The sequence below is a fragment of the Oxyura jamaicensis genome, chromosome 17 (genome assembly GCF_011077185.1).
Source record: "Oxyura jamaicensis isolate SHBP4307 breed ruddy duck chromosome 17, BPBGC_Ojam_1.0, whole genome shotgun sequence".
NCBI classification, from domain to species: Eukaryota; Metazoa; Chordata; class Aves; order Anseriformes; family Anatidae; genus Oxyura; species Oxyura jamaicensis.
In genome coordinates, this window is record NC_048909.1 from 11,355,254 (window position 1) to 11,373,896 (window position 18,643).

The window sequence follows — 18,643 nt, forward strand, 5'->3', positions numbered from 1 at the left end:
TTTTGTTAAAAATTTTTTTTTTTTTTTTTTTTTTTTTTTTTTTTTTTAGTACTTGAAGCAAAAACTGACACAGCATCTCATCCTGTATTTATCTTTAGCAGATGATCTTAACCTCAGAATTACGGGTAAGAATTATGGGGAATTTCTTTCTATTACAGCAGATGCTATGTTTAAAAAAATAATAATTCATAAACTTTGAAGAAAGGAGAGTACAGCCAGAGCAGGATTTTTTCTGCCAATTATTTAACAGCGCGCCTAATTTTGGGGAACATTTATGCAACTTTCAGAAATACCATGGTACATTTCAGTGCTTTTATAGAACAATTCCAATCAATACAAATGTTCTTACCAAAAGAAAGGAATGTCATGTTGATATAATGAGGTGGTGACTTTGTACACCTCTTCCATAACAGGCATCTCTATTTTTTTCCTCTTTGGATGCATATTTGCATTTGTGTACTATACATACATACACAAAACCAAAAAATGAGCAGTATTGTCTAGCTTTGTCCTACTTAGAAGTTTTCATTTAATTATAAAAAAAAAAAAAGAAAAAAGAAAAAAAGAAAAAAAAAGTTAATAAAATGTTTAGACAAACCTTTCAGTCTTGTGAGATTAAGAGCATAATCATCTTTGCATGCCTAATGATGTTGTTGGTATCTTTGGGATTTAATTTTCACACATATAGAATGGTCCCGTGTGATATGTTTAACTGCTAGAATAACTTAAAACCTATCTTAATGTTCCTGGCAAAAGAAGGATCTGGGCATGTTACAGGGTCTTAGATGTTGATGGTGATCTTTATATATGTGTTTAGACAGTCTAGTATACCAAATACAAATACAGATGCTGATAGCTAAGGCTTTAGGACTTAGTCTTTAGGGCCATTGATCATATTTGGCCTTACAGAAGCTTGTAGATTTGGTAGCTCACCGTTAATCAAGAATTCAGTTTAAAGAGCAAGTAGAGTAATAATTCATATTAGAATAATTAGACAAGTATGTTCATTTAAATTAAAAAAAAAAAAAAAAAAAAAAAAAAGGATGAATCAGATATTTGGAGCCTTCAAAAAAGCCTGTATTGAAAGATCTATGTATTTTGCATCATAGTATTAGTAATGTGTAACTGACATGATGTTAATAAGAGTGACTCCATATTACAAGAATAAGTTATCCTTCCTAGGTATTTCTGGACACACCCTTAGTCACCTTAGGGTTTCTATTTATTTGTTTTTGTTTTCCATACAGGTGTTCCTTTTCCTTTCTCAACAGTCTTTTTTTTTTTTTTTGTCTCTCTTGGAAAATGCCAGTGGGCACTTGGTTTTGCTGATTTGTATTATCAGATGATTGAATTTTGTGGGGGAAGGACAGTAAAGAGAAACTGTGAGATGATTGCTGGAAAAAAAAAAAAAAAAAAAAAAAAAAAAAAAAAAGTTTTCATCCATTAAAGGTCAAGCTAATAGAGCATGATTTACAGCAGAATATAGTGGGGACTTTTGTAAGCCAAACAGCAACTTTTCATGTTCAGATGGAGATTCTTGGGTTAAATTGCTATCTTTGAGTTCTGAACTTGGAAAGGTATTAAAGTGGAATTAAACCTTTACACAATCTGGCTCTTGTGTCATTCAGGATTTTTTTTAGTTCTGTTTAATTGTACATCACAGCAGGGTTCTGAGTGACTGGTGCTCTAAAGAAATGAGGGGTAGGGTTAAGTCTGCAGCCCACTGCTCTCTGCTAATCCTTCTTGTTCCTTGAAGAAGGATTTACTTTTGCTGCCAGCTTGTGAAAGACTTTCCTCGCCCAGAAGAGATTGTTGTGGCTTTCCTGGGGAGGTGTGGTTGCTATAGCAGGGAGTCACGCCTGGGTATTTTCTCAGACCCTACTGAGAATGGGCCAAAAAAGAGCCGAAGAAGAGTAAAACTGGGGATTAAAAAGTAGAACAATAGGAGACAGGAAGATAGGAGTGGGAACAAATGGGAATTACAGCACCAAAAATAATGCAAAGCGACAAAAAGAGGAAATAGAAAAATAATAGCTGACAGTCTGACTGAAAAGAGAAACACTACAAAAGAACATTTTATTTTCAACAGGCAAAGAAAATAAAAGGGCATTTGGGAAATAAGACACCGGCCAGTGTGTTAAGTTTTTTTTATTATTATTATTAATTTATTATTATTCTTACTGTGTTGCAAACATACATGCATCAAGTATTAAACAAAACTATTCACCTTATTCCCTTTCTATAACCATCTTTTTACTACAATCTATTTATTCAAAACAAAATATTCTTGGATTTTTAACTGTGTTTACTTATCTGCTGTTAAATGATATTTCTAATACTGCCTATCCCTACAGACAAAGTGTAGGATAATTCTGGTCTTTTCATATAAAATATAGATGTTTAGATAATAGCAGAAGAGAGCCAGCTCTCCACTCAAATTCTGTTCTTCAATGATTCCCAAAGGAATAATTGCTTCCAGGGAAATGCCAGTGGGCACTTCTTTTTGCTGCTGTTTACTGGAGACAAATTCTTCAGTTTCTGCCATGGCAATGCCCCCGATATAAATACCTGGTCCTGCTGCTGCAGAGGCCTCAGCCTCTGCCATCATCCCACCACAGTTACATCCTTAAATCCTGCATTTGCCAGCTCATGGCTATGACATGAAGAGCTTATCTTTAGGATTTTCAGATGCTGCATTTTGCTCCTAAACCCCTTTGCTCTACAAATAAAAGACAGCCTAATTCTGCAAACATCTGATCTTTTTCATCTCAGTAAAAGAAGCAGAAATTTTCATTCAGACTAAGGTTTGTCACATTGCAAATAAAATTTAAAAAGAAGGCAGTCCCACATCTAACAGCAAATCTCTCTGAATGCCTTTCCTGCACCCTACTGCTTTATATATGAGAGGCAGAGAGATGTAACAGATGAAACATTTTGTTTATGAAGTGTCTATGTTTTGTTTTATTTCACATGTTTTTGCAATATAGATAACAGATTACACCACAGAGCTCTCATTGCCTTGTGCAATAAAGATACTATAAAGCCTTTCTGGGTATTAATAATAGATTGTGTTGATGAGTTTGGAGAAGCTGGCAATAGACCCCCCACTGTAAAGACATTAACACCACAGGACTAAGGTATCTTTCCCTTGCAAATCAGTTTCTAAATTGGCTGTTCTGATGGGTTTGGGCACACGCTCTAGTACAGCATCAGTGCAGCAGGCACCGGAAGTTACTTTGTTTTGTTTTCTTTTGTTTTAATGGCAAATAATGTTTCTTCCTATTAATGCTCTTCGTTGAGAGGAAATGCCCTATGTAAATTCTTTCCCTAAATTCTTGGCAGCCAAGAAATAACTTAGAATTTACATTTGAATTGCTTTGACATTACTATTTTTTTTTTCTTTAAAAGTGAAGGCCAAAACAGTGAATCACTAACAGTACAGTTTCCCTGCTTAAATGGCCTTTAGGGTCAATTTTCATATAAAAATTATATTAGAAGAATTTCACTTTGTTGTTGGCAATGTAAATTCAACGGAAACTGTAAATTTAGTATGCCACTTAGAGAAGAAGAAAGATAAGAGTTCTCATCAGACTAGTGAATATTCAATGCACTGAAGAAAGGATCCAGATCTGTTTTATGAAATAAGGCCTCCACTGTACACAGCATGAGCCATTTCATGCACTTGAAAATCAATGAAGTTGTACAGGTAGGGAATAAAGATGGATTTAGTTTAATATGTGGAAATAACTGAATGTGAATCCAAAGAAAGAAAAAAAGTAAAAAATGCTGGTTGTCAATAATGAACTTGCTCAGCAGAGATCCAGCCGAAATACCAACACCCCAGCACCTATTATGCTTTCATAGCACTTTGATATAATTAATGTTAAATGAAAAACACAGCAGAAGCCTGTTTACCATTTTTTAACTCAAAGACAAAATAACATTATTTCCCAAATGTTAGTGCTGCATAAAAGTATAATTCTAACAAAATCATCATATTTGTTAATCTATTAGGCTTCTAATTGCAGCCCTGACTTTATCAATTCAGTTGGAGCCCTTAACTTTTATAACAGTTTATATTCTCCAGAACAGATTAGGAGAAAATTGCAGCCATAATCTGTACAGTGCAATTGCCATGCTATAAAGAGGAATGGGAGAAGCTGGGAAGAGCAATTGGATTCCCAAAGGTGGAGCACAGTAGAGCAATATCAGTGACTTTGTAAATGAAAAATTGTTTTAATTCCCTTCTAACAGCAATAATTTGATTCTTCATAAATTTTTCCATCAAAGTGTTGTAAGGAAAAATGCTATAAAATAGAGCTGCATGGCAGTGATAGAAGACATTGAACAAAGTGGTCAATTAGGGGATGAAAATTAAGCAAAGAGAAGAATCCGTTCTGTCACATTCTGCTTGAAGCAAGAAACTCCTCTGCACTTTACATTTTATGTTTTACTTTATAGTTAAGGAAGATGCAACTTTTCCATTCATTCTATCCCTACTTCAGCAAGTTGCCTTTGCATGGTGGTGTTGAATTATAGGCATTCTTACATGTTTTACTGGATCCATTAGTTGCATCTTTTTCATTCATCTTGGAACTGTGAGTTCAATCCTGTAGCCATCAGCAGGAAGAGCCCGAGGGGCCATGGAGTGCCCGCTTTCTCTGCCAATGGCAGCAGCTGCAGAGGGGGCCAGAGGCCTGGGCTCAGCTCCTCGCATGCAGGCCGTGAGCAGTAGCCATGCAAGGGGCTGCTGTAGGGAGTGGAAACTCACCTGGGTGGGAAAGTCTTCAGCAGCTGTGCCTTCTGCAAGAGCACAGGCTGGTGTTGCTGGTCCAGCCCACAGTGCTGCATGGCACAGTTGTTCTTGAATAGTGCATGAATAGCATGGGACTGCATTGTCTCCATCATTATTTTATATGTTAGGTTACTTTTGGGCGGCAGTACAGCACTTCATGTAAAAATACAGATCAAACGTTCATGGGGAAAAAAAAGTACCTCAGTGCCACAATTTAATCTTCGAATTCACTTGCACATTGAAGCATAGCTTTAAATGCAAGTGTTCATCAGTAGGTGGTGTTCTTAATACAGCACCTGTGGATAGAGGGTTAATAAATATTTTCTTCAGTCTTCCCTCTAGAAAAAAGGTGGTTTTTGTGTGTGTGTTTTAGGTTCTCTTTATCTATATTACACTTTTTCTAGAAACTTTTAAATTTTGCATTTTTGTACATTTTTATTAATACTCAGTGAAATGGAAATAGTTTTCTTTTACTGAAGATTCATCTATGAAGTTGACTATAATAAACTATGTAATTATTTTTTCTGCTGGAAATATTTAAAATGAATGGTTTCTTTTTTCTTTTTCTTTTTTCTTCTTTTTTCCAAAGCATAATATTATAATATTTCTGTTCTACTTTGGTGCACTTGAGATGTTTTTAATGTTCAGAACTTAGTGTAGACAAACAAGTTTTTCTTTTTTTTTTTTTTATGTGCACCCATGAGCTGTAAGATGCTACAGAAATGTTCAAGTCCTATTCTTGAAAAAAAAACACAACATGCATAGTATTTTCCCCTTTCCATGTCATCTAAAGAACACAGAAGTATCAAAATGTTTTTTGAAGAACAAGTAATGGGTGTCATTCATTACTAATTTAATTTCTTCTCTTAATTAAACTTAGCTGTGTGAAAAGCATAATATATTTTACTTCACTTCTAACATACTTTTAAACTATTTGAGTGCCAAGTGAACTCCCAGTTGCATATATCGGCATGATAGGGATGTCATATACCAGCTATTATCAGAAAGAAAAGCATCAGAGTTTAACACTGTATCTACAATATTTACAAAAGCTCATGACCGTCATCCTTGCATACTTATTAAGTAAAGATAAGGCAGGTATCTGCTGTGGTTTCTTGCAACGCATAATATCAGAATAATGTGAAGGAAAATGATTTAAGATTTCAGATAGTTAGATGGCAGCATCTGTCCTCTCACATATATCAAATGTGATTTAATAACATCCTGTTTACTGCTTCATGGCAGAAGTCCAGTAAATAAACAACTTCACTGAATTAGTCTATTTTTATACCTCTTTTCTATATAACAAACCTCTTGAACCACACTTAATATGAACAGCAAATTTCATATTGTACATTGAGATCACTCAGCACAGATTAAATTAGTTATAATAAAACAATTAAAATGTATTTGCCAACAAACAGGCGGAAATGAAGGACCTGTGTGAGCAATAGAAAGGTAAAGGGTGGGATGTTGGGATATTATAAGAGTAAACAGCAGAACAGTGATTCTCAGGAGCATAGCAGGGTCAAACTTACAGCAAGATAGCTACGCAAGAGATAATAAATCAGTAGTACATACTAAACACCAGATGGTTGTGCCCATGCAGGAAGGCACAATGGATCATGTAACTGTGGTTGTTCCTAAGGATTACTGATTCATCCTGACTTCACAGGGATATTCTACCAAATAAAATCTTTATGGCCTCTTCCGCTAGTGAACATTTTCATCTACTATTTAAAGACAGGACCACATGTCTTACTGTTTTCATTGCCCCTAAAATATATGCAAAATTAATTTGGTCAGTTCACCCAGTTTAAAATAGTGAATATTTTTTGATATCTAGTACTGTGAATTTGCTTCACAGTGATCGTTACAAATACTTGAATGGACAAACAGGCCATTGTTCCAAGCTTTAGCTCAGCTGAATCCCCTAAGTATTTCAGGCATAGAGACAAACACACTTAAAAACTCCTAAACTTACTGAGTTGTCTTTCAAAATTGTCCAGGCAACAGAATTTATTTATAAAACTCTTGCAATCATTGATTCAAAACAAGGTTTTCTTGTTCTGCTTTTCTCCTTTGTCCTCTTTGAACAATTTTCTTTGGAATGTTTTCGTTGTGCTTAGGAGTCAGAGATTTCCTGGGGCTTCTAATAAAGGCATTTGATTTCCACTCTCCACATACTTCAACAAGTCCAAGGATTTTGAGGTTTGACATTAACTTAAGAAAGCTGGAGATAATCAGTCAGGGGGGTAAAAAGCCAGAGTTAAGCAAATTATTTGTAAAAAAAGTATAGAAAGTAAAATAAATATTTCTTTAAATATGGCTGAGGAAGACAGTCTTTGTCTCAGCACATAATATCTGCATGCTCCCCATCAAATGTATTGCTTTGATTAAAAGCTGCAAAGGGGTGATCTGTAAAGTATTCCTGCTATCCTACACTTCTCAACAGGTTTATTACCATTCGTTTATAAAATGAACAGTCTAATGAGCAGTGTTTTAGGTCACAGATATCAAAGACTGGTCATTTGTCAAGATTAGTTTCCTGTTGTGAGACTGCCTTGTGAAAAAAAAAAAAAAAAAAAAAAAAAAAAGTGCATAACCCTGGATTACTTTCTGGAAGCTGAAAAAATACCAATAAACACTTTATAAGATAAATTTAATGAAAATTTTATAATCACAGAATTAAATCCACCACAGTTCGGTATGTGTGAGTGCATGTTATAATGCAGACTGTATCTGAGCACAGATTATGACATTTTATTATGTTGACAAAGGACAATTTAGAAATATGAAGTTCATGTAGTATTGTCAGACAAATATAACTGTTAATTTGAATGATTTAATACTACATTGGCAACAATGTAATTCTTTATAACTAAAAGACTGCATTTGGAAGCATTACTGTGAAAACACCACCTTTTTGGCAATAGTCAATTGTCAATAAATAACATGAACTATGTTCTATTTGTGTTGGATGTCTTCTACTTTGAGGAAAAAAAGAGAAAAAAACACTTGATAAAGCAATATGACATAGAAGACACTACGCAGGTAAACAACACACACCATAGCACAAGAATAAGAAGAATGTTTCTATGTTCCAGTTAGAAGAAAGGTGAAGGGGCTGTGTATACTTTCCTACTTAACGTTATTTCTAAACAGTATTATGTTTATGTTTTGACTTTAATTGGATGGTGGCAGATTTTGCAGTTTGCTTGGGAGAAAACTGAAGACTGCTGCTGTCTTAACTATTGAAATACACCGTTTATTGCAATATTAGTCCAGCCCCAGCTTCAGAGGCCCTGAACCACTCATGTGCTGTCCCCTCTGCAAAAGAGCAGTAGCAGGCCTTCTGTGCCCTGTCTCCTGCAGCCTTTCCAAGGGAAGCTGCCCTTTCTCCTGCCCTCAGGTGGCAAAGCAGGAAGGTTTCTGCCTGCTAGCTGCTTTCTACCTGGGCTCGCTTTGTGCTGGGGCACAGTCCCATGGCTGCCACCAGCACACAGGGCTGTGTGCTGGTCCAGCAGATTTGCAGTATGGATGGTTTGGCCCAGAAAGACTTACTGCATGATCTCTTGGAGCCAGCAACTCTTCTAGTTTATTCTTTCAAAGAGAAAAAAGTCCTTATGCTTTCAGTATCTGTCAGAGTCTGGCTTCTGTGGTCTGCCTACAAAGGAGCTTGGTGGAGCAGACATCCCATATTAACTCTTTCTGTGGAAAACCTCCATGTGAAGTACATTGATCACTCAGCATTATTTTTATTAACAGCATGACCACAGTGCTGGAATTTTATCATCATTATCACAGCAGTATCACAAAGGGTTTTCGACAGATCACAGTGCAGGATCATGGTCACTTTCTGGAGTTTCTTTCTAAGATTTCTCATACCAAGAGCACTGATTTGAAATGCAAATGAAGTGAGGAACCTGGAAACTGTAGAAACAGAAATGGCAGCAGCATTTCTCGGTCAGGCTGCTACATCTGCAGTCCATCAGAGCTGTTACCACATGTAGGGTCTGTCCCATCCCTCCTGATAGCTATCCATTGAATTTTACTGAAGCGTACACAGGTTAACTGTCACACTAGTATAAATGAACTGATGCCAGTTAGGGGAGCCGGATGCCTTCACACCAGATTTGCTAATCTTCAGATTCTTTAAGTGTGCTCCATCATCACAACAGTCTTCAAACAAAAGATACAAGCTTAATTAAACTGAGTCAAATAGGTTTAAGCAGTTAAATAGAAACAACTTTTTTAAGTGCTTAAAATCTGTTTGCTCTTTTTTTTCCCATTGTATCTTAATCCTTTCAGATATGTTATTATGTATAAATAGAAATATTTCCTGCATAGGAATTTGGTAGCTAAGGCTTTGTAATATTTTTGTGATGCTTACTAGTTAGAAAGTAAAATCATATTTTCCTCTTTTAAAGTTTGTATGTAAGAGAAAAACAAAACAAAACAAAACAAAACAAAACAAAAAAAAACATCCATGTAAACCCAATAGACTGCAAGAAATTAAATGGCCTATATACCAGCAGTGGCTGGGGGTCCTGCATGGCATTAATTTTCCTTTAATAGATTTAATTCAATATCTACCCAAAAAGGAATTGCTAAGAGTTCCTTGTATGACTTGTGCAAGGCATATCTGTCATGTTGTAGCTGTGATTGTGTAAAGATATACACCAAACCAGTAAGGTTAATAGAGTAGATCTTTTTCATCAGGTCAAAAGATACAAATGTAAAAAACACACACGGTCTTGGGCAGTCCACCTTTCTTTGGATGCAGTATGCAAATGTATTTACATTTTCTTTTCCTTCTTGACCATTTTGTGACTCTGCTTTTCTGAAGAGCTAGTGGTTGCCATTTTGCTGTATTTTCTCAGCTCAGACAAAATGGAAGCTTTGGAGAACTCAGTAGCTACCACAGACTGTGCCTTCTAAAATTTATGATATTTGCCTTTTATAAAAATATTAAAAAAAAAAAAAAAAAAAAGTGATAATTTTGAGGATGGAAAAGAAAGCAGCATACCTCATCCTGAAAGGTAGAATCTCCTTTTTCCTGTGAACGCATTGGTGCAGTTGTGTTAATTTTATTTTTAAAAACGTAAATATTAATGCACCTTGCACTTTGATGTATTGCCATAAGAGACACTGAATTTCAAATTGCCAAAGCCACTATGTGATACAGGGACATAACTTAGCTATTCATCTTTATTTGAAGCAGCCCTCTTCTGAAAAGCTCACTTAGGGAGATTCCCAGTTGCTATTAGAAAAGCAAAATAAAATTAATCTAAATCATTCAAACTTTATCTTAGAAAATTAATGATGGATGAAAGAGGGGGTTAATAAAGGTTTAATAAGAACTAGTCTGGAATATAGCATATATTCCAGAGCCTGTGATTATAGTGGTAATTTAGCAGATTGTATCGCTGCCTGTCTCTGCCAAAGGATGTTTCACACCATTTAGAATGCACAGTATTCTCTTTGGAGACAGGTTGGTCTGGAATAACTCAACATCCAAAGAAAAGCCATGTTATTTCACTCCTCTCTTTATCAATTGCATGTGTGTGATTGCATGTGTGTGTCATCTTCTGTTCACCATTAGCAATAAGCTTTCATGCTTTTTTCTGTGTTCCTCTGTTAACCTCCTCAGAGACAGACTATACCAGAAAGGGCAATCATGAAATCTATTTAGAATAGGTTAAAGTGCTGATATCAGAACTCCTGTATCAAAACAAACAAACAAACAAACAAAAAAAAAAACACAGCTTTTTGTTTGTTTTGTTTGCCTTCTTCTAAAGAGGATCAAAACAGTGAGACAAATCTTCTCTAATCCAAGGTGACTGACTATTGAATAAAATGCATGCCTACAATGTTTCCAAGACTAAGGATGCAAGTTTCCCAGTGTACGAAAGTATGAGGCAAGCTGATCTGTAGTTAAGTTGAAGAATTTGTTGTATTTAAATTCATGCAGTGTATGATCTGACGTTCTCTTTGACTTTAGTGCCTTTCTTTCTTACAGGCTATTTGCTGCCAAGTGCAGTGGCTGCATGGAAAAGATTGCCCCAACAGAATTTGTGATGAGAGCCCTGGAGTGTGTTTACCACTTAAGCTGCTTCTGCTGCTGTGTTTGTGAACGACAGCTGAGGAAAGGGGATGAATTTGTTCTGAAGGAAGGGCAGTTGCTCTGCAAAAGTGACTATGAAAAAGAGAAAGACCTGTTGAGCTCTGTCAGCCCAGATGACTCAGACTCAGGTGAGCTTTCCAAATTCTGTCCCAGCTGGAAAAACCACAAAGGTTTGTAGAGCATTTTTACAGAGAAGTATATCCATTTACACATCTACTTTCTCTATATGCAGATGTTACCCATCCAAATTACAGCTCTTAGCAGGCACAGCTGAAAATCCCCAATCTGTTCTTAACTTAATTTGCTGCTCTCTTAGTAAAGGACAATTTTTTTTAATTATTATTTTATTTATTTATTTTTGGTCAAGATTGTGTTTTTCTATGAGATTGTAGAATGTGAATCAGACTGACTTCAAATATCCGAGACCTTGTTTAAAGTGTAGGCATACTTTCCTCCACCTAAAATTTGCTTTGATTTCAGGGGATCTTCTGCACATATACTTTCAACAGTAAGCTACAAAAATGGGAAAAGTAGAAAACATGATTTTTCAGAGTATTCCAAAACATATTTCTCTCTTCCAGTCACAGGCATTAACTTTCAGGAAAATGACAAGTACCAGATGGACATACTGAGAAGAATCTGAAAAAAAAATGAGAAATGGGTTTGTTCCAGCAAGAGTAGTGCAGAGGAAGCCACTGTGGCTGCACACTTCGAGAGGATGTCTGCATATCAATTCATGTTAAGGCAGGCAAGGAGACACACACACACGCACACACACACACACACACACACACACAAAACTAAAAATAAAAAGCAGTAACTTGGAGACCATCTCTGGATGATTTCAAGTACAATATTTGACTCTCCTTATCTCCACCCAGACTTCTTTCTGGTAGTATGTCTCTTCCATGCTTTCTGATCATTTGCGTTGTACATGTTATTTTGTGTCTAAGCTTCATTCTTGTGTAAACCTAGGAGGCAATCCACATACTGACTCAAGGATAGCTGCTCCATGGTTTGTGTGCTACACATGGTACAGAAATGAGGCATGCAAAGCTTGCCTGTTATGGATTGTCAAGGATGTCTCCTATAGGTCCTACACTGTTCCTGATGAGTGCAGACTAAAGGGGTTCAAACTGACCAGGTTCCAGGGATGACAGGTTCAATACCTCACTAAAATTCACTGCTGCTAGTCTACAGTGTGAAGTAACCTCTCCCTTAATTGGGACCTAGGGTTTGAACAGTATGATTACAAGTCTGCACCACCTGGCCTGGGGACTGAGGCAGAGGATCACCATACTGAAAAATAACTTTTGCCTTCTCCTAAAGAAGGAAGTGGAGTCCTCACAAATGACAGCAGCTGAAGGGTGTTTTCCCCAAGTTCTCTGCAGCAAGGGAGAAATGAATACTTCCTGTCCTCTACCCACTTCCTAGGGAAGTTTTGAAAGGGTAAGCAAAGATGCTTGCTGTCCGTCTGAGGCTGAGAGCACAGTACTGCACAGGATAAACAGTTCACGCACTGAATGTGGGTTCTCCAGTCCAAAATCCAGGGTATCTGGCTGCTGTTACAGTGAGGACTGGGTGTCAAGCTCAAGTATTTCCAGGAGAGACAGGATTCCTCCTTCCTCTGCTGTGTATACTCACCAAGACTGGAAACTTTGCATTGCAAACTCTGCAGTGCAACTCTGGCTGAGTTCAAGACTAGAGACAGTGTGTATGCAGACTGCTGCCAGTCATCATAATTGCTCATTTGTTTCCCAAGAAAATGTCTAAGAAAATCAACAATTACCATTCCATTAAATGTACAAATAACACAAATATTTGCCTGCAGTTTGGGAAAATACATTATTCCAATTTCACTAGGAATAGTAATTATACTTAGTCTCTAATCTGAAAGCCATATTCACCACATTGCTCAAATTTATATTTTTGCATCATTAATGCTCTAAGACAAAGGTCACTGCTGACTTAGCAGGATGTGCAGGACCAGAGCCTTTCTAAATCTCATGTCACAGGGTTTGGTCTCTATGAATTTGCCTGAGATGTGTGAGTTTCCTACTTGCCTTTCAGCGTGTTTTACCATCACCAGCTTCAGCAACCTGCTGCAGACTGTCTGTATGCAGACAAACTGAGACCAATGAGCAGGGCTGTACCCAGTCCTGCAGTGATGAGTGTGGTAATCCTGCTCCTCCCCTACAGTTCTTGCCAGCAAGTGTGAGTGTGCCACGCTGGGACTGGTGGTTGCTGTTTGCCAGCTGCCTCTGTTTGAGAGCTACATCTGGCACAGATGTGTACTCCTTCACTACTAGATTTTGCATTTTGTGATCAGATGGGCAGTAAGCTGCCAAAGCAGTACAAAATAAATTTGGTTTCAACTTCATTTTCCCTTGGCACAAGGGGTAGTTTCTTACTCCTGGAGATGCTTTTTTCCCCATTATTCTCTGTTAGCCAAACCCAAACCTGAAAAACAAGTTAACAAAATAAATGGGATGTTTCATCTCCCATTGTCTAATACATTGAAAACATAGATCTCACAAATTCCTGTGTGAGAGCAAATGATCTCACATACCCCTGGCTGAGTATGTGTCCTTCTCCAATCAAATATTTATCCATTGGACACAAAAGTAACTCTCCAATGAGCAATATTAATCCTCACAAACCTTTCCTTAGAAATGGCATGATCGAAAGTTAATAACATCATGGTTATTAAAATGACTGAACTTCTCTTTAATCATTAGGAAAAAGATGCTTATTAAAGTAAAAGGTGATTAGATTGCTAGGTACATAATAATCAGACCTTAAAATGAATTAAAGTCTAATTTGTTAATTCCCCAAACATCATCTTTGAGTATATCAAAATTTAAGCGTGTTTCTTAAGGCTGAAGTCCCTAGGATAGCATATTAATGTTTTCTGGAAGAAAAAAAAAAAAAATAGTAGTCTGGTAAAATAAAATATACCACATTGAAAATTTTTTCACATCAAAATTTATACTTATTCTTCAAACTTTACCATTGAGATTTAAATTTCCCAGTACAATATACTAACACACATCATATCACCAGATCATAAGAATATTTAGAATCTAACTATAGAAAATACAAATAATCTATTTATTATACACAAACGCATCTATATTTATTTGTATTTGCCAAGCAAGATAAATTTGTGCATGCACATGTAGACACATTGTAATACACAGAGAAAGGATACTGGTGTTTTCCATGGGATGCAGAAATGAGAGGGCAAATAATATATTTAATATTATCTCCAGAGCTTCAAAATATTCAAAACAATAACTGGAATCTACACTATATTTAGTGAAACAGACCTTAAGATATTTTGGGAATATTTGCATTTACACTGTTTTGCTTCCCTAGCACATCTCTGAAACTAGTGCTCTAGGAGAAGATGCAGCTATTCTGTGAAGGGAAAGTGTTGGAAAGCTATTTGGTGTGGTTGCAACAGTGTCAGCAGGTGAGTGTAGATAGACCAAGAAATGCTGGAAGGGCACCAAGCCTATCAGTACCCGGTTCCTGCAGGTACTGAAGCACATTTTGAGTTTCCACCCCGATTAGTCACATGCCCTCAGTTTCAACTTAAGTTCATTTTTCTGCTTTTGTGAAATTTGATTTAGGCTGTGTACACACATTTAAGAGAATTTCAGTAAATTTAAGTCTTCAAATAAACATAGGATAATAGTTGAACCTGCTGACAAGTAGGTCAACTGCTGAAGAGTAGTTCTCACACAGGTTGTTATCTTGGTGGAACAAGCATGGTTTTATATTCTTTTTATTTTTCACCAGTTAAAAGTGATGATGAAGATGGAGATGTTAAACCCACCAAAGGACAAGTAACCCAAGGAAAAGGAAGTGACGATGGGAAAGACCCAAGGAGACCTAAACGACCAAGGACAATACTTACTACGCAACAGAGACGAGCATTCAAGGCATCCTTTGAAGTGTCTTCCAAGCCCTGTAGGAAGGTAGGTGCATCATCAGGCACCACCAGTAAGCTCTCACACCAGGCCGTGATGGTGACAGGGTCAGGCCACAGGTCCATATAGGGCCCTGCCCTTTCCCAGACCAGCATCAGGTACCCTGTGGTGAATGCAGAAAACCAGGCTAGCTTATGGCAGTATTTACCCAAATTCCTTCTTATCCTTAAGCAGTTAGTAGCTTGGGATCAGCACAATGTTATTTCTGGGTATTCAGAATGTAACTGAGACTGATTCCTGTGGAGCAATGCTGTTTGCTTCTTGTAAAACATGTAGTACTCACAGTCAGTCAGAGCCTGGGTAAACAAGGGTCTTTGTGCCCTTCTCCTTTCCACCACAGAGGGAGTCACTGTCCAGTGAGATGGGTGCACCACCCTAGTCCCACTACTTGTCCTTCCAGTTCTGTTTTTTTATGAAAATTAACCACGGTGTTAATCTCAGTTATAGCAGCTTGGGAAAGGTATGATGAAGCTGATGAAAATCAAATCTCTGTGAAAAGCCACCTAGGTAACGTTTCCTCCTAAATTTGATTGGGAAAAAATGGAGTTGGATTCCCAAAATTGTCATTGTTGGAAAAAGTGACATTCTCTTGCAGATTTACAAAGTATGTCTCTTGGGACAGTGCAATGTGCCTTGTTGCCATTTTAAAGTATCAAGTTCTACTTAAAAAATATGAAAAGTGTTCATACTAAATTTGTAATTTTTATACAGAACTCATTTATGGGTAAGACAAAAGTCATTAAATGAGTTAGTATAATTTTACACAGCTCAGAGTATTTGTTTAGTACTTATGAAACTGGTAGTAGTATGAAAGGCAGAACTTGCACAAACTGCAAAAATATGAGGGATTTTAAAAAATTAATTCTGTACCTGAAATTTTTATTGTAAATACAAACATCTTTCTCTTAACATAACTTACTAGATGTAAAATAATAATAATAATAATAATAATTTGAAAAAAAAATTACATCATTAAACATTTCTTCCTTTAGGTCAGAGAAACACTAGCAGCTGAAACAGGACTCAGCGTGCGAGTTGTCCAGGTCTGGTTTCAAAACCAAAGAGCAAAGGTAGGTTGTTTGTCATGTTCTCAAATGTAGAATACAAATTGTCCTGCAATAGAGATTCCTTTCTCCTCCCTGAGTTGTTGTACATATCACAAAGATCCTAGAGACTAAACTATACACATTTTTCATTCTCTGCTTTCTACATCCATAAGAGAAGGGCCACTTTCAAACACAAACATTAAGTTATTGTCCTCAAAGCAACACAAGGTTGGGAGTAAATTTTGCATGCAAATACAAAGTAGAAACTAAAATGTTTCAGCTTAGAAAATAAACTGAACCCACAGTGATGTATGCATGAATATAAGTGGTCTGTATTAATTGATTTGATATTTGCAAATAATTTTGAAAGGAAAAAAATGTTTCATTCAGACCCATGAAATTGTTCTGTTCTTCCTCTTTTATTCAGATGAAAAAGCTAGCACGAAGGCATCAGCAGCAGCAGGAGCAACAAAACTCCCAGCGACTAGGGCAAGGTAGGGGATTTGTGATGGAGGAAAAGCAAGGGGAAAAGAATCTGCAAGATTTCTCAGAGTGCCATTCCCACATGGGTACATAATGTCTTGGAACAGCCATACATGGCATTCACAGCTCAGTAGGTAATGGGCCATCATCTGTGGAAGCACACACAGCAGCTGTGTCCAAGTGCTTGCCACGGGTTATCCCATGGGGCCAGACCCTGGAGGTGCTTAAACAGAAACTGTTACCACCTTCCTAGAAGAAATATGCATTATAGAGGAGCTTTCACTGGAGGAAATCTTCAGGAGGCCCACTCCAGGGAGATTCCCCTGTTAGCTTTATTTTCTTATGAAGAAAGGGAACCATAAACAGCTGGGAATCTGCAGACCTGCCTGCAAGGGCATCAACATTGTTTCTGTGCCCCAGATTATTTGGCAGGACTTGCACAAAGGTGCTAGGGATTGTCCTGCTGCTTCATGGATGCTGTTATGGAGCAGCATCCCAAGGCCTTGCAGCCTCATATCCTCTTCTTTACACAGAGCATCAAAATTGTCCTGGTGTTCAGGATCACGGTCTGTGAGCAGCACATGAGGCTGTTCTGCATGCTGTCAAGGAAGCACTTATTGATTGCTCAACATGATATCCACTCCAGCTTAGGGAATCATTATACTGTTGCTGCATTAGCAGTATTAGGCTGGCATCAACAGGCATTAGATGCTATGCCAGACACAGGAGACTTTGGGAAGATATGGTCAAGCTCCCAGGAGCTCCATAATTATGTAGTCAGAGATTACAAGTCTTTCAATTTATTGTTGAGGGTTGAACTCTCAGACAAGATTGGGAATGCTCCTCTGAATAGCACCTAGCTGTATTCCCTCTGATCTTGTGTTCAGTAATGCCACCAATACTACTGTCTGCAGCCCCTTTGTTGCTAAGCAGTGACTGCGCCCTCCTGTGTCTTCTGCAGAAGTAATGTCTAATCGAATGGAAGGGATGATGACATCTTACACACCACTTGCACCGCCACAGCAGCAGATTGTAGCAATGGATCAAAGCAGTTATGGCACAGACCCATTTCAGCAGGGTCTTACCCCTCCACAAATGCCAGGAGACCACATGAATCCTTATGGTAAGGCATGCATCTTTCTGCTGCATCAGAAATCATAGGGTTCGTATGCAGGTGCACACTCCAAAGGTTCAACAGAGTTACTTGCTTTTGTAATATTTTTTTTTTTCTGGGATTTGTACCAGCGAATTTGTACCAGACAGTTTGGTGTGTATGTTTTCATGTACACATAAGCGAGTAGAAGAGAGCTTATCCCAGGCTCTGGACACCCTTCAAAACTACATCACATTATAGTTTTGATAAACGATAAAAACAAGCATCAGTTCCTCTCCAGCTCCACTTTTTTAAAACACTATCCAAGACATCTAAAAATAAACAGAGACAAATTCTATCTCCCTCACAAGTTTTTCCCCTTCCTAGAAGCTCTGGGAAAGTAATGCTTTGAAAAGTTGTCTAATAAGGATAAGTAATCTATTTATTCCAGAATAAATGACCACTCCTCTCAGATCCCTCAGATTGGATGCATGGATTTGTTAAAGAGCAATTCTTGAGCTACTGAGAGATATATCACCACAGGACATTTCTCCTGCATACTTATATTCCCTGTCCAAACTCAAGATGATGGTTTGGTTTTATAATTTCCTGCCCATACAACATCAAGGGAATAGGTACACCAAATGCATCACGAGCATTAAATGCCTAATAATTGATTCTGGACAATTGCAGTGTGGCATTTAAACAAAACTTAAAATGTTTTCTTGGACAGTGATTATTGGCCTTGCTATTGCCCACAAGGGCCTGTTACATCAAACTCTTTTGTATTGACCAGGAGCACTTCATTGCAGAGTTACATGTGCACATCACTTTCATGAGCATGGATTGCACAGACCAAAAAGAAATCTGGCTTGGGTCCATGTTATTACTTTTTTCCACTGAGGCAAGTCCACAGAGCGCACCAGGCAATTTGGTAAATACCGTAAAGAGCTGAGGATATTTGAAGTGCAAATGAGCATTAGACGGTTTGTGATTTTGTTGCTAACAATGTGCTTGGCAAATTCTAAGCAGAACTCATTTAGAAGCATGTACTCTGTTTCAAAACCAATGCAGGAATTAAAAGAAAGCTATTTTAAATGAAGG

The 18,643-nt window shown here is 37.4% G+C and overlaps 1 protein-coding gene across 3 annotated transcripts in view; it reads left to right on the forward strand.

Annotated features, from left to right (window-relative positions):
• The window catches only part of LMX1B (LIM homeobox transcription factor 1 beta), a 79,035-nt gene that overhangs the window by 55,076 nt on the left and 5,316 nt on the right, over nucleotides 1-18,643 (forward strand). For all 3 annotated transcript variants that reach the window (XM_035341972.1, XM_035341971.1, XM_035341973.1), the window contains exons 3-7: nucleotides 10,818-11,050; nucleotides 14,727-14,905; nucleotides 15,910-15,987; nucleotides 16,391-16,457; nucleotides 17,408-17,569. In XM_035341972.1, coding sequence (XP_035197863.1) covers nucleotides 10,818-11,050; nucleotides 14,727-14,905; nucleotides 15,910-15,987; nucleotides 16,391-16,457; nucleotides 17,408-17,569 — 719 coding nt within the window. The remainder of the gene's footprint in view (nucleotides 1-10,817; nucleotides 11,051-14,726; nucleotides 14,906-15,909; nucleotides 15,988-16,390; nucleotides 16,458-17,407; nucleotides 17,570-18,643) is intronic.